Source organism: Rhizophagus irregularis, chromosome 21 (assembly GCF_026210795.1).
Source record: "Rhizophagus irregularis chromosome 21, complete sequence".
Lineage (NCBI taxonomy): Eukaryota > Fungi > Glomeromycota > Glomeromycetes > Glomerales > Glomeraceae > Rhizophagus > Rhizophagus irregularis.
This window is the reverse complement of record NC_089449.1, coordinates 3,556,539-3,576,225: the sequence shown is the minus strand read 5'-3', so window position 1 is coordinate 3,576,225 and position 19,687 is coordinate 3,556,539. Positions and strand designations below refer to the sequence as shown.

General features: G+C 27.4%; 7 protein-coding genes across 7 annotated transcripts; 1 reads left to right on the top strand and 6 right to left on the bottom strand.

The window, feature by feature from the left end:
- Window positions 1-261: 261 nt before the first annotated feature.
- OCT59_014180 (uncharacterized protein) lies at window positions 262-2,888 on the top strand (the record flags this gene model as incomplete). The annotated part of the gene is made up of 6 exons (XM_066142006.1): window positions 262-501; window positions 560-629; window positions 851-1,029; window positions 1,113-1,443; window positions 1,526-2,050; window positions 2,128-2,888. The coding sequence occupies 6 exons, from the start codon at window positions 262-264 to the stop codon at window positions 2,886-2,888; spliced, it is 2,106 nt and encodes a 701-aa protein (XP_066002076.1).
- Window positions 2,889-3,571: 683 nt separating this feature from the next.
- OCT59_014179 (uncharacterized protein) lies at window positions 3,572-3,826 on the bottom strand (the record flags this gene model as incomplete). The annotated part of the gene is made up of 1 exon (XM_066142005.1): window positions 3,572-3,826. The coding sequence occupies one exon, from the start codon at window positions 3,824-3,826 to the stop codon at window positions 3,572-3,574; it is 255 nt and encodes an 84-aa protein (XP_066002075.1).
- Window positions 3,827-4,456: 630 nt separating this feature from the next.
- Window positions 4,457-4,896, bottom strand: OCT59_014178 (uncharacterized protein; the record flags this gene model as incomplete). The annotated part of the gene is made up of 3 exons (XM_066142004.1): window positions 4,457-4,471; window positions 4,540-4,769; window positions 4,848-4,896. The coding sequence occupies 3 exons, from the start codon at window positions 4,894-4,896 to the stop codon at window positions 4,457-4,459; spliced, it is 294 nt and encodes a 97-aa protein (XP_066002074.1).
- Window positions 4,897-6,560: 1,664 nt separating this feature from the next.
- OCT59_014177 (uncharacterized protein) lies at window positions 6,561-7,230 on the bottom strand (the record flags this gene model as incomplete). The annotated part of the gene is made up of 2 exons (XM_066142003.1): window positions 6,561-6,995; window positions 7,207-7,230. 2 exons carry the CDS (start codon window positions 7,228-7,230, stop codon window positions 6,561-6,563), a joined length of 459 nt encoding a protein of 152 aa, XP_066002073.1.
- A 1,592-nt stretch (window positions 7,231-8,822) lies between these two features.
- Window positions 8,823-11,640, bottom strand: OCT59_014176 (uncharacterized protein; the record flags this gene model as incomplete). The annotated part of the gene is made up of 5 exons (XM_066142002.1): window positions 8,823-10,381; window positions 10,470-10,803; window positions 10,908-11,089; window positions 11,173-11,245; window positions 11,413-11,640. The coding sequence occupies 5 exons, from the start codon at window positions 11,638-11,640 to the stop codon at window positions 8,823-8,825; spliced, it is 2,376 nt and encodes a 791-aa protein (XP_066002072.1).
- An 814-nt stretch (window positions 11,641-12,454) lies between these two features.
- On the bottom strand, window positions 12,455-15,155 carry OCT59_014175 (uncharacterized protein; the record flags this gene model as incomplete). The annotated part of the gene is made up of 1 exon (XM_066142000.1): window positions 12,455-15,155. The coding sequence occupies one exon, from the start codon at window positions 15,153-15,155 to the stop codon at window positions 12,780-12,782; it is 2,376 nt and encodes a 791-aa protein (XP_066002071.1). The 3' UTR covers window positions 12,455-12,779.
- A 1,556-nt stretch (window positions 15,156-16,711) lies between these two features.
- Window positions 16,712-18,248, bottom strand: OCT59_014174 (uncharacterized protein; the record flags this gene model as incomplete). Its single annotated transcript, XM_066141999.1, has 5 exons — window positions 16,712-16,908; window positions 16,992-17,081; window positions 17,242-17,405; window positions 17,572-17,641; window positions 18,035-18,248. 5 exons carry the CDS (start codon window positions 18,246-18,248, stop codon window positions 16,712-16,714), a joined length of 735 nt encoding a protein of 244 aa, XP_066002070.1.
- Between the last annotated feature and the right edge of the window lie 1,439 nt (window positions 18,249-19,687).

Here is a 19,687-nt window from a genome sequence, read left to right as displayed (position 1 = left end):
TATTAGTTTTATTAGTCCAAATTTATCTAATTTAAAAGGTCCCACATAGGTGTGTTGTACTTCGGAATTTTTTTTTTTCGACCACAATGAAATTATTTATGGAATCAGTTGAATGAGGTTATTTGTTAACGATAGATGATTATCAAAAAAAAACGCCTTGATGAACAATGAACAATTTCCACTTTAAGACATTTCTAGCTTGATAAATAGATATAAGTACGTCGTTACAGTTCGTTGGGACTAAATAATAATTTTATCAAAATGCTAAACGTTAAAAAAATAAATAGCAACAATTACGGCAATTGTAACGAATGGGTTGAAGAGTCAATTTCAAAAGGATACATTAATAAGTTTGACTATTATGATTTTAACGATAGACAACCAATAGGAGGTGGAAATTTTGGAAAAGTCTTTCGTGTTAATTGGAAAAAAACCGACACCCTTTTGGCCTTAAAGTCGTTTGATAATAACAAGTTAACTCTCAAGGAAGTTTTTAATGAGGTATTTACAAATGTAAATTATTTTTTTTTAAAAAAAAAATCATTAAATTTTTTTACAGATAAAATTACATAAACAAGTTGATTTTCATCCAAATATTCTGCGATTCCACGGTATCACGGAAGAGTCTGGTAAGATTTGTTTATTTTTTTTTTTTGAAAAATACATTACAGAAACTTATTTTCCTTAACATAATATGCGATAACTTTATTGTAACTATATTGTAAGTATAATAGTAACCATATAATAAAAAAAATATGGTAAATTTGTAGTAGTTACTGCGTGCATATTAAGGAAACTAAGTTTCCATATTGTAAGGATTATGTTAATCGTATTTTTTTTATAATTTTAGAACAAATTCATCAAATGAAATACTTATTAGTTTTAGAGTATGCGGATGGTGGTACGTTAAAAAGTTATTTAAATACGCATTTTAATGGACTTGGTTGGTACGATAAATATCAGTTAGCGTTTCAACTAGCAAGTGCTGTAGAATGTATACATGAATGTGGTATTATTCATCGTGATCTGGTAATAATAAATTTTTATAAATTGATATAATTATTATCTCACTTTGTTATTAATTATCGTTAGAATTTGGATTTTCTTTTTAGCATGCAAATAATGTACTTATACATAACAAACAGATTAAATTAGCAGATTTTGGATTATCAAAAAAAATTGCAGAAGAATCGAATAGTAGTTGCAATACTGTATTTGGAGTAGTACCTTATATCGATCCAAAGTGTTTCAATAATCGAAATCATAAATTAGATAAGAAATCTGATATTTACAGTATTGGAGTAATTATGTGGCAAATCTCAAGTGGACGTGAACCATTTTGTACTGAAGATTATGATATAGAATTAGCCTTAGATATACTAAGGGGAAAAAGAGAAAAACCTATTAATGGTACTCCTGTGAAGTACATTAATTTATATAAAGGTAAATTATCTATTATTTATTTATTTATATATTTTTTTAACAGAAAATAAGAATGAAATTATAAAATTTATGTTATTTATAGAATGTTGGAAATTTGAAGAAAATAAGCGTCCAGATATAAAACAAGTTGTTTCAACACTTAAAGAAATAATATTTTCTAATAGTAATAATGAAAAAGAAGAAATTTATTTAACCGCAGAAGACATATCTAATTTTGAATTAAGTAAAACAAGTATAAATTCTATAACGGATGAAAATGATGATTTAATAATAGAAAATATACCAAGTATTATCAATTCTAAAAGTAATGTTAATTCTCAAGATAATTTTTTAAATGAATCTGAGGGAATAGCTCAACCTAATTATTGTCACAGTTATGAAACTAAAGTTATTAATAAGTGTGTGACTCAAAATAATTCATATAAAAATTGTGAAAGTATAGATAGTGAGGTTAAAGAAATTTCTAATAAAGCAGAATTGATACCGTGCAAAAAATTAGCTGGTAAAGGATATCTAGGTGCTAAATTTAATTTTCGATTTGGATTTATATTCTCTACTGTGTGTAACTCATTCTATATTAAGGATGATGATAATAGAATATTTTCAGGTAAATTCATATTTATTTATTCATTTTTTAATAAAAGAGTGAAATTATAGATTTATATTATTTATTTATTTAATTAGGATGTCAGCAGAAGTTTGAAGAAAATTATCTAAAAATACAAGTTTTTCCAATACTTAATAAAGAAATGATATTTCCTGAAAAACTTAATAATGTAAAAGAAAAAAGTTATTTAACTGTAGGAGGAAAACCAAATTTAGAATTAAGAAAAAAACAAAGTATAAATGCTTTAAATTTCAATGTTATTGTTCCTGAAAATAATGACAATTCAACTTTACACAACCATTCAGTATATTTTAATGTATTAAATATTTTATTAGAGGAAAGCACTCAACTTGATATTAATGAAAATAAAGAAAATAAGATTGCTCAAATCAATCCTAATAATTTAAATAAAAATTGTGGATATATGGAAAATGAGTTTAAAGAAGTCCCTTCTTTGTTTAATATGGCAGTAAAATATTGCGATAAGAAATTATATGTTAAAGCATTTAAGTTGTGTAAAAAATTAGCTGGTAAAGGATATTTAGATGCTCAATTTCAGCTTGGATTGTTTTACGATCATGGATTTGATGAAATTGATAAAAAAAAAGCATTTGAATTTTATACAATAGCAGCTGAAAAAAATCATGATAGAGCTCAAAATAATCTTGGTAATTTATATGAAAATGGTGAAGGTGTAGAAAAAGATTTTAATAAAGCATTTTATTGGTTTAAAAAAGCAGCAGAAAATGGGAATGAAGTTGCAATATATAATTTAGGCGAATGTTATGAATTCAAATTCTCAAATAGTAAAAATGAGAAATTAAAGGGTGTGATATAAGGCGAAAAATTATACGCATAAAGAGATGCGATAATATTAAGAATGCAGTGAATATATTTATTTTATTTATTTATTTTTTATTATTATTAGTATTGCAATTAATAGTTATGAAATAAAATGAATTATTGAAAAATATTTTATTATTAATATATATGATTCATATTCAAAATATCAACTCTTATCTAGTAAAAACTCCAAATTGGTTAAACTTTTTAAATTCTCCAATTTCTAAAATTTTACAATTACATTATTACTAGTAAATATAATTTTTTGTTTATATACTGTACATTAATAAAACTATTTATACTAAACAAGCTGCTATCTGTTGTAGTAGATTGTAGATATAATGTAGTGTAGGATAGAAAATTTCTAAAGCTCTTCCAATTTAGCAATGTAAAGTTACCATCCTATATATGTCACAGACATTGCATTATTATCAAGCGCGGTAATATAAAAATAATTTCAATCGCTCATTTTTATAAGCATTTAGTTATGTGTAAATAATTATATATTGTTATATTGTTAAAAAACTAGTTTTTGTTATTGACGGTAATATATAAAATGAAATCAGCACGTATATCCAGCGTAAATACCAGATCACTTATCTGCAAGATAGGTGAGAGCCAACCAACAAAGTTTACGAAGTAAAAAAAAAAATTTTTTCCGTCCTAATGAATTAAGTTCTATACTTGTGGAGAATTTGGTAGTGTACGCATTGAAGCGGTGTAGTTTTCCATTGTGGCATTTTCAATATTTAAAGTCCTTGTCGATCTTTTCAACACATACGATCCTGCCATTATAAAGTTAAGAAAATGAATTAAGCAAAATTTCTCAAATAAACTCAAAGAAAACATATCATATACCTCTAAAGCCAACAAATGGTGAATTGCAACTTCTGCAAGTGGGATTGTAGTTTTATCGATTACCAGTCCGGTCATGAGAAATGACCCTATTGTATTCCAGAACCATAAAGTATGACTCCATCAAGTCACCTGATTATCAGCAATATTCAGTATATCAAAAAAAAATCATTCTTCATATAATCGCCTTTAACTGAACTTTCAATCCATCTTTCATTTGTTGTAATGGTGTGCATCCTAGAGGTTTAAACTCCGAATTTAAGATTGGTACACCATTTATTACGCAGGAGACTGAAGAGAGGTCCAGCCTTTCTTTGAACCTGCATTTCGTTCATTCTTAGTTATATCCTTTTTCACCTGGAAAATAGGCGAGCTAACAGATAAACAAAATTTAAACAATGTTCTTTTTTGGACATCTTTAATGGAACCTTCGTAACACCATCATATATGTAATGTAAAAAAAAACAATATAAGCCATAATTTCATGTATACTATAAAATTATATAACTTATATGTCATTGAATGAAAGTGCGACTATTTCGATTCGCCATTTTCCACGATATTCGAGAAATATAATGAGAAAAAAGTTGCTTAATATATTCTGATTGTTATGCTAGCCAAATGTTACAATGATTTAGAGTACATACAATAACTTGTAAATATTCTTATTCTTAATAATTTCTATTTAGTACCACCGAAATCGATCAGTTACGTTAATACAACCTAATATTGGAAGTAATTTTTGAGATACATGAAATAAAAGGGAGTCAAAATTTTATCAAGTAGCGTACTTTGACTTCCAGTTCACGTAGAAATTCATCTAAAATTCTTTTTAGGTCGATTTTTATAGCTTCTCCATCTTCATTATTGTTGACATCAGAAGATATTTCACTTTTATTCGTGGTAACTTGATATTTCTGATGTTCTCTTTCTTCCTGACAATTTTGACGCTTGCTCAGATTTGTATCTCTCAACTTCTTCTTGTACAGCGATGCTTCAAATTTCACGCTAATAATAATAACTAATTATAAGAAAATTGTAAATATTTACAGCATGACATACATGAAAAAAAACCAAAGTCTAAACATACTTTATTTACTTGATCCATGACAGCTAGTGTTCCCAACCTTGAGAGATGGTTTTCTCATAATAACCTATTTTCAGGATAGTTATTACAATTCTTAGAGAAAACAATGAAATAGAAAAAGTAGTATTATTGTAAACCAAAAACTTCATTACCAATGACCTAATCAACTGCCTCACCACGCATATATTACCCACTTCAGGCAAAAAACATTTTGCCTTGTGCGAAAAAAATCAATTGCAGAACATGTAATGTGCTCCTAAAGTATGATAAAAAGGAATATATTAACCTCTAAAGACTTTTCCTTTGGAATAACCATGGCTATCAACTGGTAAATCCTCAAGAAGGATATCAAGCCCAAAACTCAATGATTTATGTGCATCACGTTTTGTACACCCATTCCAGTCATTTAAACTTCCCCATGAACTTGGTCACGATTCCAGTATTCTAAAAGAGAGAAATGAGTATATTGGAGGTAACCCTTTTTATAAACATCGAGCTCTCACCTTATGGTGGAGATCAAGTAATTGATAGAAAAATTATGTTTTAAAGAAATTGGAAAATTGATAGGTTAACGCCCGTTGACCTGTTTTGATTCACGATCATGTTATACTAATTATTATTATATTTTTATATAATTCCATGTATCAATTTGATTGTTCACAAAAACAGCTTATATGAAAAAAGTTTTCACTTTTCGAGTTATAAATATAATATTGAAAAATCGGTTTCTTTATTTTCAACAATATTGTTTCTTTTTTTTCATAATATTAAACCTCAAGTTTTTATAAAATGGGTTAATTAACTCAATTGAGAAGCTTGGTATAAGCTTAAGCTGTATTTAGACAAAGTTAAGCCGAAACCATTGAGCAATCTAATAACATTCCTAATCACTAGTCAAAATAGTCCAAATCGGCCAAAATTCAGCCAGCTGATTTTAGGCTGATTTATAGTCTAATGCTGGTCAAACTTTAGCCAATTTTTTGGCTGCAATTCGCTGCCACTCGCCTAAAGTTCGGCAGTTAACATTCGGAACAATTTCAGATAGCAAATTTTGGTGAATAGTTTTACGAATGTTACTTAATTTATGTTGCAAATTTCAATTTACATTTATTTACTAATATTCGGCCACAACTCATTTTATTTGATATTCACAATAAAATCACAACTTTATTTATAAATGCATATTACAAATAAGTATTACTAATCTACAATTCTACATACTTTAAACAATATATTTGGAGTAAGTAACCTGTCATACATTTAGGACGTGCTTATACACTTGAAATTCAAATGTTTGTAAAGTTCACTTGATTCAATATTTAAATACTGAGTCTGTCAAAATTGCGCAGAAGAATGAATGAATCGTGTGGCGTAGTACAGTATGTCAAGTGATAATTTATGGTGCAGTACTTCGCAACGATCAAAAAAATATTACATATTTAAATGCATTACATGCACTCATACACATTTGTAAAGCAAATAAAAATATAAGCCTGAATTGTGGGTAAACTTATTAAAACATTTTAGCCAAAGACTTCAAAAGAAAAAAAGTTACCATATTCTCCTGAAAATGATGACCAAGGCTGGACAAGCTTGTCCAAGCTCGTCAAACCTTCTGCGTTAAAATTTCAGCAATTATATAATTAGTTTCATCTATAGTTAGATTTAAGACGTATATGATGAGGGAATAGATCTAATCCGTGCTATTTTTCTTTACCTATGCTATTAAAAGTTTATATATCTTTTGGGATCTCTCTGTCCTTTTTCGCAAAGCTTTATCAGAGCATTTGTCTCTGGAATCTCCACCCTAATAACCTCTTTTTTAACTAACACTTGAGATCTATCCTTGTCGTAAGTGGGTTTTAACTCCTTGTATAGATTATATACAGCTTCCCAAAAATGAAAATGAGACCTCGAGATATTCTTCATTTTTGATTCGGCATGATCAATTCTCCCAGAGAGTTGTAAAAAGTTACTTGCGCTTTCACTTGTTTCTTCCAAGCTCCTACCACCATCAGAAAGATCAGCAACGCTTTGATAAGTTTTTTCAGCGTATTCGACACCTTCTTCCCACCAGCTTTTTTCGCTTTCTTTACTAGAGGATTTTTCGGTAGATTCATCTGACTTGTTACCTCTGGTAACCTTCCTAGAACGTTTTTCCTGTGCGTCGCTCAGACCCGGGGGTCAGTTAATGGGCATATAGGATACAATTTGTGTGGATTATCGATGCAATGCAGGTTAAATAAATGTACGTGCGATTTCAATAATTATGTACTGCGGTTCGGAGAAATTATGCTGATCATCTGAATCGCGTGATTTGCACAATAAAAGATGAGAATTTTTTACAAAATGTCGCTCAAAAATTACTCACCCACCATTTAATGATAGAGCACATGATATCCAACTTTTTTTTAAGTATGAACGTCCTGAAATTATTGAAAATACACCACAATGTTATGTAGATTTGATTAAAAAGTGTTCCACTAAAAAGGCCATCTTCTGAAGAAGTTTTAAATGTTAATGAAGAATGGATTATGGAAAAAAAGTTGAAAATATTAATGACGGATTGTAATGCAATGTTACGAAGTTTATAAATGCACCAGTTGGATATAGTAATCCACAAGCATGTTATACAAGTCGCTTATTTAAAAAATTGAATGAAATTCTCGAAAGTGAAAATTCACAAGCATATCGTGCAAGTCATTTTACTAGTAAAAAAGTAAGTAAAATGCTAGCAAGTGAAGATTTGAATGATTGTATAATTAAAGATAATGAAGTCATTAGGTATGTAATATAGTATACAAAAAAAAAGAAAGTGATTTATGTGAAATTAATGTAACTAAAACAGTATCAATTATTGTTTACTATAAGTTATAGTGGGGGTTAGCATCGAATTATTGATCCTAAGTAGGATATTACACATTTATAACTATAAATTATGAGTCTGAAACAAAATAAAATTAATGGGCGACTGGTCATTTTAGGATTTCACAAATGTCCGATTTAAGCTATTTTGATCGTTAGATATTTTTAAAAGTCACTTGTTAGTTAGTTAAAGAAATTTGATTTATTTTAATGATGTGTAATTTTTTAATATTGTTTCTTAATTAACAATATCGATTTTTCTACAATTAAAATCAATTATTATTATTTTTTAATTAATTGAAACCAATTTATTTATACTGTATATTTGAAAGAATCTAAATTTTTACAATGAAATTTGTTGTCACCAACAATTGTATCACTTATTGAAATTTATTATAACATTATCAAAATACGTTAAATTCTACTCTACTTCTAGAATATTATAATAAATAGCGCATGATGTACTTAACTTTTGCTAATACGACACTAATTGTAATTCATTTCCCATATATGGAGAATAAAGCGTCAAAATATAACTACTCTTCAACAGCGCCAAATATAAATCCGTCTAAATTGACGTATAATCCAGATTGAGTATTTTTCACCAAATGGATCAGTACAGTGAACGATCTTTTTTTCGAATTATATCTGTATTTTTTCCAATTGGATAACTATCCCATCTTATTGGTTCCTTAAAATCGGTAATGAAGTAAACTTCCCAAAACTTATAATTATTGACAAAAACTCGCCGCTAACCATCAACATAATTACTTAGTTAATTTAAATCAATTGAATTTGTACAATTGTCATAATTGCTTAATATGCTTATTTATTACCTCATTACCTCTATTATTTTCTTATTGAATTCGATTGGATTTTTGCAATAAATCCTTTCCATTGGTCTAAATTTGTATCGGTGTTCAGAATTATTAGAATTAAGTACTGTAGTTCTTTATCAGCCAAATTCTATTGACCTATGTTTTTGTTTCTATGATGTCAAAGGATGGCTGTAATTCTTTATGTCGCTATATTTCATTCTAGGACAGCAAAGATATTCATGCATGACCCTATGCCTCATCTAATAATTTTGAATATATTATATTCAGTTAATTAGTATGTTATTTATCGTAAATGACACTGCTTTTTAGATATTAGATTATCTAAACTTTTTAAAACCTCTACGTTTCCATTGTCTGCAGCTGTTTGATATAACTCACATGCTTCTGACATATTGATATCGGTCCCAATTCCCTTTTCATAATAGTATCCAAGTCTATACTGAGCATTTGAATATCCTTTTTCAGCTAATTCTTTAATCAATTCAAATGCTTTTTCCTCATCTTTACTAATCCCTTCTCCTAATTCATATAGTTCACCTAAATTATATTGTGCATCGTGATTTCCTTTATCTGTAGCTACTTTATATAGTTCGAATGCCTTTCCTTTATTTATACTAGTTCCAGTTCCAGAACTGTAACACTCTCCAAGTCTAAATTGAGCGTTTGAATATCCCTCTTCTGCTGACTTTTTATAGTAACTGAAAGCTTTGTAAGCATCTTTTTTGACATAATATTGAGCTAAATTATATAGTACTACACCATATTCATCTATAGCATGATCTCCTTCGATATCCTTTACTATTCCATCATAAATACCAAATGTAAATGACGTTAAGTAAAGAACTATTAATATTACTACTATCAATAACGTTTTATTAACTTTGGCGGTTGTTGGTTTCTTGCTTATATCGATATCAGTTATTTCATCGGGTCTAATTCTTTCACTTAGTTTATATAACAAGCTTAATCGGTATTGTGCATCAGATTTACCAATTTCCTTTTTCTTTTCTAAAACCATTTTGTATAAGTGATATGACATTGCTATATCTACTTTAGTACCGATCCCTTTTTCGTAGAAATATCCGAGTAAGAATTGAGCATCTAAATATTCTTTCTTTGATAGTTTATTAAGAATATTAAATGCTTTTCTCTCATCTTTATCAACTCCTTCTCCTAATTCATACAATAAAGATATATTATATAGAGCGTCATAATTTCCTTCTTCTGCGGCTATTCTATAAAGCTCGTACGCTTTTTCTTTATTGACTTCCGTACCAAAGCCTTTATCATAATAAGTTCCAAGCTGATATTGAGTGTCTAAATATTTCTTTTCGGCTAGTTTCTTAATTAGATCAAATGCTTCTTTTAGATTTTTTTCAACACCCTCTCCTGATTTATATAGAAAACTTAATTTATACTGGGCATCATTATTTCCTTTATCAGCAGCTATTTTATAAAATTCAAATGCCTTTGCTTTGTTGATCTCGGTACCGATGCCTTCGTCGTAACAATTTCCAAGTTTATATTGAGCATCTACATAATCTTCGTTAGCTAATTTCTTAATTAATTCGAACTCATTTTTGTCATTTTTGAAAGCTGCATTCGATGAGCTATTTTCGGAATTCATTATATTTAATTGTGAACTTGATATATCTCCTATCGCTAAATCACAATTTAAATCTATATTTTCACTTAATTCTGGATTACTTTTATCTCCTATGATTGCTATGATTGGTAGATGATCTTCTTTTATATTACTTGTTTCAGGACTGATTATCGTTTTGAGCGTTGAAGCGATTTTGTCAATATCCGGACGTTTATCATGTTCATGTTTCCAACATTCTTATTTAAGTTAAAATGTTAGATAAATATATATTATGAATTCGTTTTCTTAAAACCTCCTATTAAAAATAAGAAAGAAATAATTTACCTTTATATAAGTTACTATACTTCTGAGGAGTACCTTCAACAATTTTTTCCCTTCTTCCGCCTAATATGCCCAAGGCTAATGTTGCGTCATAATCTTCGGTATAAAATGGTTTACACCCGCTTGATATTTGCCACATTAGTACTCCAATACTATATATATCAGATTTTTTATTTAATTTATAAAGAGTATTATTATTTTTCTCTAATCGTTTTGGGTCAACGTAAGGTATTATACCGAAAATTGAAGCGTTACTTGATGCTTCTGAAATTTTTCTTGATAAGCCGAAATCTGCCAACTTAACATTTTTCTGATGTATAAGTATGTTATTTGCGTGCTAAAAAAATTTTATTTATTTCATTTTAGTTAAAGAAAGATATTTTAGCCTTTTTTTTCAAATTTAAAACGATAATATAATAAATTTAATCAATCATTAATTACCAGATCACGATGGATAATATCTAAATCATGCATACATTCTACGGCTTTTACTAATTGAAATGCTAATTGATATTTATCATTCCAATCAAGTTCATTAAAATGTTTATCTAAATAAGTTTCTAACGTTCCACTATTCGCATATTCTAATACTAATAAATATTTGCTAGTTTGATAAATCACATCTGAAACAAAAGGAAATTAAAAATGAATAAATAATAATTTGTTAAATTTTAAATACATATATATATTGTGTATATTACATTACCCGAATCTATTTTTGTGATACCGAAAAACCGTAGAATATTTGGATGAAAATCAACTCTTTTTTGTAGTTTTATCTATAAAAAAAAATTTAAATTTGTAATGATTAATTTATAAAACCAAAACTTTTTTTATTTTCAAATTTGTATGATAATAAAAAGAATCTTAGATCCAGGATTATTAAATTTAATCTAAATAATTATATAAAAAAAAAGAAAAAAAAAGGTTGATAAATTAAACATACTTCATTTACAATTTCTTTTAGAGTTAATTTACAATTATCAAACGTTTTTAATGCGAAAATGGTGTCAGAATTTTTATAATTAGAACGAAAGACCTTTCCAAAATTACCGCCTCCTATTAATTGTGTATTTTTAAAATCGGAATATTCATAATAATTTAAGTATTCATCTATAGTCGATTTTTCTAACCAATTTATATAATCATTTGATTCACTGGGATCATTTGACATTTTAACTAATTTGTGAAAGAAAACAATCATTAAACGTCAACACAATGGAAAGATTTTTAAGTGTTTTACAGGTGGCGCAGTACTTCAAGTAACGTGATACAGAAGAATAAACATAAACACAAGGCGCAGTAATTCTATGAGAAAAATCCATAGAACCCTTCTGTTAAATTAACATGATGTAAGATTAGTAAATATACTTTTTTTTTTTTGAACAATTAATATATTATATTTTCGTCTTTTCCAAGAATTCCTTGAGGAAGGTCGGTCCCATTAAAAAGAACAAAAAGAAAGTAGTCTGATGTTCATATAAAAGTTACCATAAATATAAAATTATTTAAAATCAAATTTTGTATCACATTTCCGAAGTAATGTAGAGTATTATTTTTTTTTAAAAAAAAAACTTACCCAAAAAGTATAAGAAAAAAGACGATATTATGTATTACCTAGTTCAATTGGTTGATTATAGTATTATATAATAATTTATAACAACAATGAATTTTACAATATTTGGTAACCGATTATTTTATTTCTCTGTTTTATTTTATTTATTTCTTAATTTGATAACCATTAATAGCTAGGGCGTATTACTTAATTGATTATGAGCCGAATTATTTGATTATTCTTCCTAATAAAGACATGATTTATGTCGATGGCGTAGTAAATTGATTTCCATAATCGGAAATGTTCCGATTGATGATTTGATCTTCATTCATTATCCAATCAGTTATCATATTCCGAATGATTTTTTTTATATTATGTCAATTGGACCATAGTTTTTATCACGTGATTGTATCAACAAGAGAATAAAATAAATAAATAAATAAATAAATAATAAAATTGATATATAACAGATAATAAATAATAAATAATAAATAATAAATAAATACATTAAAAGACACAAAGGGCAAATGATTCTATGATTGAAATTTTATCGTGTGATTTTACAATTCTGATCAAACTTATTCTTGCCTACTTTAACAAAACGAAAAATGACTAGGAAATAAATTACTAAACTCATTTTCTTCTTTAAAGGATAAAAAAAGCATTATTATAATCTTAATAATAAATTATAAGTACTATTAAATTCATTTTACTGTTTTCTAATATTCACTTAATTTTCATTTTATCTTTAAATTTCTTCACATAATAATACATTTTGACTCGTCTGTTTTTTTATTTGAATTAATCACCTCCTCATCATTATGTGTCTCAGTGCAATCATTTTTTGATTCAGCTGTTTTTTCATATGGATTGATCACCTTCTTATCATTATGCGGCTCATTTTCATTTTCGTGACAGTATCCAAGCTCAGCGGCTTGCTTATAAAATGCATTTGCCCTAGTTATATTTTTATAAACACCTTTTCCTGTTTCATAAATTTTACCTAATTTATATAATGCAACTTTATTATCATTTTCTGCTGCTTTATAATACCAATATAATACTTTATCCAGATCATTATTTATTCCATCTTCATTTTCATAGTATGATAAAATATTAAATTTTTTATCTTTTCCGACTGCTTCATTATATAATTCAAGTCCTTTTTTTCTCTTAATTTTAGTTCCAAGTCCGTTTATGTAACAATATCCAAGTTGAAAATATGATTCTAAATGATCCAGATCATAGGATTTTTGATAATAATTAAATGCTTTACTATAGTTTTTATCAACACCAATTCCTAGTTCATAACATTGCCCAACATTATACTGTGCAACTATATTATTACTATCTTCTGCTGCTTTATTATACCAGTAAAAAGCTTTCTTAAATTCTTCATCATTTTTGTATAAATCACCAAGATTATTTTGAGCTATACTATGATCTTTTTCAGCTACTATTTTATATAATTCAAATGCCATTTCTTTATTAATTTTAGTCCCAATTCCATGATTATAATAATATCCAAGTTGATTTTGAGAATCCAAACATCCTTCTTCAGCTAATTTTTCAACTTTTTCAAATAGATCTTTCTCAACTTTGTTAATCCCTTCTCCTGGTGAATATAATAATAAACTTAAGTTATATTGTGCATTATTATGACCTTTTTCTGCGGCTATTTTATATAATTCACATGCTTTTTCTGTATTAAGTACAGTTCCAAATCCATTTGAATAACAATATCCAAGTTCAAATTGTGCATTTAAATACCCATTATTAGCAGATTTTTCATAAAATTCAAAAGCTTTAAATAAATCTTTTTCAACACCTTTTCCAAATCTATAACAATTACCAAGATTATATTGTGCTATTGCATTTCCTTTTTCTGCTGATTTTTTATACCAGTAAATAGCTTGATTTAAATTTTTTATTCTGTTTCCACTTTTATAAAGGTCGCCTAAATTATTTTCTGCATCCGAATTTCCTCTTTTGGCAGCCCTTAAATAACATTCAAATGCCTTATATTCATTTTTAGATGTTCCAATTCCATTTTTATAACAATCACCTAATGCAATATCCGCAGCGTTTGAATTTCCCCTTTTAGCAACTTTTAAATAACATTCAAATGCTTTGTTTTTATCTTTTTCTATTCCAATTCCATTACTATAACAATTACCCAATACATTTTGTGCAATTGATAATTCTCCTTCTGCAGATTTAAAATACCACTCAAAAGCTTTTTCATCATCTTTACTTACTCCTATTCCATTTTGATAACAAACACCTAAATTATATTGAGCATAAATATCTCCTTGATTAGAAGCTTTTAAATAATATTCAAATGCTTTACTTTCATCTTTTTCTATTCCAATTCCATATTGATAACAACATCCTAAATTATTTTGTGCATCTGAATTTCCTTCTTTTTCTGAGGAATTTAAGTAAAATTCAAATGCTTTAAATTCATTTTTTTCTTTTCCTATTCCATATTGATAATAATACGCTAAATTATTTAGGTCTACTAATTCTTTCTTTTTAATATAATCTATTTGATTATCATTTTTATTATCATTAAAATCCTTATCTAAAGATTCAAAATATTTTTCCATATTAATTATTTCATCTTTACATAAATTTATTTCTAATCCATTAAAATTTTCAAAATGAATTTGTGACATTATATGTATATTATTTAAATTCTCAATTTTCTTAAAAATCAAATTTCTTTTATTCAAAAGAATATCTTTATAATAATGAAATGATAATAAATATTTTGCTATAATAATATTAAGTATTTGATATAAGGAAATCAATTTTTTATTTTCATTATTTATTGTTAATAAATATAATTCTAAAGATTTATTTTTATCAATTTTAATGACTCCTATACCATACTCATAAAAAAATCCTATTAAACTAGAAAACCAATTTTCATTTTCTTCATGATCTTCCATTAATTTTAAAATTATTTCAGGAGTTTTTTTATTATATTTAATAAATTCTTTGATTCTTTCTGTTATAATATTTTCAAAATTATTATAATCTTCTATAAATATAACATGACGATAAAAATCTTTTAATAATTCTTTTAATACAATTATATCCGTTGAGTTTTCGTTATTGTTTAAGGACATGATTTTATAAAAAGCTTTTGCACTTTTTTTTTATTTTATTCTTATGTTACTTATTTTTATTTTCTTCTTTCAGAAAATTTGTTTTCTATGGAAAGAATTTGAAGTTTATATAAATTATTATAGACCGCAGTGATTAGCCGCAGGTCCACAGACAGTCGATTTGTTACATCAAATATTTGTAACACAACCTTCATTTAACTATCATTTGGTTATGTTACACCGCCTGTGTCTGCGGCGAAAATTATTTGTGAATCAAAATAAATTACTTCAATGACTTTGGTACACAAGTACCACAAGATAGTAATAGTACAATAATCGGCGCAGCTGATGACAACCCTTAATATAGAGTATCATATACTATATTTTTTTTCCAAGTTGAAACTTGAAATTTGGTCCTGAAATGGCATAATTTGAATCTATGAAAATATATACTGTATATATATAATTAAAATTTATTGTTTACTATTCCAAAGTGATTAACAGTTAATCGATTTTGTGAGAACTTTATTCATTTTATTATCTGTTAATTACCTTAATGAATATAATGAAAAATGGCTACAATATTTCATTCATTAACATTTGCTTGTTATTCTGGTAGCAATAGCGGTGGTAATACAATTTCAGACATAATGTTACATTTTATAGGCAGTATGACTCAGATAAAAATGCGTTACGTTCAGAGTAAAAATATTATGGAATAAAAATAGATCTGAGTTGCACAAGAATAAAACTGCGGCGACTCAGTAATTTGCTGCGGAAGCGCAAAATTCATTGAGTATTATGTAATTGTTTTAATCGCACGCAAACGTATGAAATAGACTGGCAATTAGTTTGAAAATCAAATAACTAATAAAGATTAAGGGCTATAAAGTTAAAATTTTTTAAAACTTTATTAACAAATAGTATTACAAATCAAAGAATATGTATGAAATAACAACGTGCCCAAGATGCGAAAAAATAGGAAGATTAGAATTATTTATGGCAAAAAGATATACATTAATACTTTTTTTATATACTGTATAATAACAAGTAATATTAGTTTCAGATTTGAATTTTTCATTCTTTGATATTTCAATTGACATCCCTAATTCTACAAATTTTTTTATATCACTAATATTAATATTAAAAAATAAATTAGTTTTCATAAATCGATCTTGTTTCAGAAATGGAATCTATCAATCTATCAGGGAAAATTTTAAAAATAAATGTCGAGTTTGTAAACAACTCCCCAGCGTAATTAACAAAAATAACTCGATGGGTATGCACATAATAAATATAGTAAGTCAAAAAAAAATATTTGGTTAAAACTTAAAACTTAAAACAGGTAAATTTTATTAAACGTTAGACATTACTAGTAGCACAATAGTTTGACTTCTGGTTGATCCTGGGAATTTTTTTAGACCCCAAAAAAATTTATGAGTGAGTAAAGACTTAGGAAATTATATTCCGGATAGGCATTAATATTATCCGAATATAACAAAAAATACTTCGGGAAATATGAAGTATCGTACGGACTTTTAATTTATCTGCTTATGCGTAAATTGCTGTTATAAGATTCACGTGATTGTTTGAAAAGCAACTCGAGTTTGCAGAACTTTACGTTTTTGAAATGGAGCATGCATACGAGAGCCTGCATTAATTCCATCATCATTGTCAAAAGAAACTCTATCTTTGAAAGCTACTCTATCTTTGAAATCCTTAGGTGAGTGAAATGGTCGCTTAAGCTTCAAATCCCGTAGTGAATCTTTTAATGCTGTACCAAAGATACCTCTGGAGATGTATAGTTTGCGCTGACGGACAATAATTCAAAATCAAATTGGGAGACAAACAGCCTACCAAAGTGTTGATGAAAGTTGTCTCTGCAAACAACAAGAACATCATCAGGAATAGCCGAACGGATGGAATAGTGCAAGTCAGGATTAATCGCTTTTGTCGTGAATAATATAGTAATAATCCGTTGCTTCTTAATCTCTTCAGAAGTCAGAACCACATTGCTTTAAAGTAGCTAAAATTTTTTTATGCTCATGTATAATTTCATTCAATTTCAACGGAATTTGGAAATCTTCTTTTCTCCCTATCCACTTACATTGTAAGCAAAAAAGATACCCATTATCATCATCATCTGCAAAGTCATCATCTGTACTTACATATCGAACAAATAAATCACCAAATTCTGCTGAAGCAGCATTTTTAAATACAATGGCTTCATAAGTTAGTGACTTTTCATTATCTTTCAACACTTTCTCTGTCCTTTATTATTTTTCATACAATTTTTAATCAAAGCAAAGGCAAGATCTTCATGTTCTTCAACAAATGCCGTTATAGCATAGCTGAGCAATAAAAAAATGTGATTAACACATGAGTGACTGAAAGGATTTATAATTGACGATTATTTTTTTATTTTTTATTAACATACCTCATGTCTAACCTGTTCACAATACTGTCAAAGAAATTAGATGGATTCCAGATATGATTCCTAAAAAAGCCTGTTTTAAAAATACCATCAAGAATATATTCGATTGCACGTGGGAGACTATGTCATAATCTAGAATTTTAATAAATGGTTGATCAAGAATCCACTGGTAATTTATATCATTTTGTTTAACTGCGAAATCATTTACAATTTCTATATAAGCATTCATTGAGAGAAAAGGACAATTAATATAGTTGAAACTAAAGCTTGTTGGTTTCTTCAACTTGACAACCTCCTGTAATGCTGTTCCAGATATAAATGTTTGGATAAAAGCTTCATTATTCATCATATAGTGGCCCACTACGTGTAATAACTCCTTGGTAAGCCCCTTATTATACTTGAACATTGTTTGAATTTCATCAATATGGAGGAAGAATTTGATTATCCTTTAACTGGCGAGACTCACGAATGCTCTGAATTACATGGTTAAGGTTCATGATATATTCAAATTTTGCGAGAGATTTAATTGTATCATTCACATTGAAAAGACCATAAATATTTTGACGGAAACCATTAAAATCCATTTCATACGATCCCCCATCAATAAAGAATTTAAAAGCAATACGTAAAGCAATTACAGAATCAGCAGTCAAATTGTTATCATAGATACCCAGCTCCATATCTCGTCCAAAATCAAGGTAAATTGATAAAAAATCAGGATCGAGAACAGGCCGCTGAGAGAATGGATCTTTTAAAATATTTTCTGGATTATTTTTTAAATGGTTAAACAATTCAACTCTAAGTACTATTAGAGAAATCAGGAGTTTTGTCACTTGATTTAATAACGTTTTTTAATATCTTTCCCATGAGCTCATTAATACTTGAAGGTTCTATGATAAATTTTTGGGTGATGATTGATGATAAGAAGCAGGAAAGAAAAAAAAACAAAAACATTATTATATGAAATAAAGGTATCCAACTAAACTTGATATTTTGTTACTGCAAATTTCTTGTTCGGGAGGTAAAACATTGGGATACATTTACTAGTGGCGGGCACTTGCACGATGATGTGAATGGATTACTTTATTTTTAACAAAATATCTGCTAAGAAAGTGTTGAGATTCCATATACTCGCCTCCAAGATCATTTTTAATTTCATCTTCGGTAAAAAATCCTTCAAGTTTATTTTAGTTATTTTTAACCTTTTTACCATTGACCTTCCAAAGTTCCAGACTGTCAGAATTGTTAATATTAAGTGATTTAAGTTTATAACTTTTTCTATCAAAGACAAGAGACTTGATATGCGAAACTTTGATATCATCATAGTTGACTTCATAGTTTCAGAATCAAAAATTGTGTCAATATTAATCGAGAAAGAATTATTAAATCCATTGCCTAGAAGTAAACAATTTAAGGAAAAATACATGTTGAATATTTTTCTGTAAAGAGATAAACGTATTTTTTAGAGAAAGAAGTTTTAAGAAAATTTGAGAAAACTAAAAAATTTGAGGATATAAATATACTTTTAAAAATCTTTTTGGATACATCGTGACTAATAATAATATACAAGCAGTATAATTTCTATATAATTATGACATATATTTAACAGCACGAACATTACTTATTTTTCTTTTTTCAAATTTCTCTATCTCAAAGAATAAAAACAAATAAAAATAAAACAAAAATTAAATTCCCAACCTATGCCCATTTGTGTTGAATCTTAATTCTTTGTTCATCCATTTCGTTAATATTTTTTATTCCTCTATATTATCCAGTAAATGTTGAATTCACTTTTTGTTTTCTCTTTTATCTTCGTCTTTAAGAATTCTTCCTTGTTAATAGTATAGGATTTAGTATTGGCACTATTTCAGAAATTCTTGATAAACTTGTAATCATCATTATAATCATGTATTTTCCTATAAAAATTTCCTAATTCGTCAGTAAAATTCCTAAAAATTAGGAGAAAAAATACATGATTATATCATCATTTCCGTCGAATTTTCAAACATCTTATTTGCGATTTTAATCGTTTTTCTTCAAAATCATTATTATACTATCTCCATTAAGCATTACTCTTTCATTATCTTTTTGAACATTGCTTCCCACTTGTTTGGGGTCA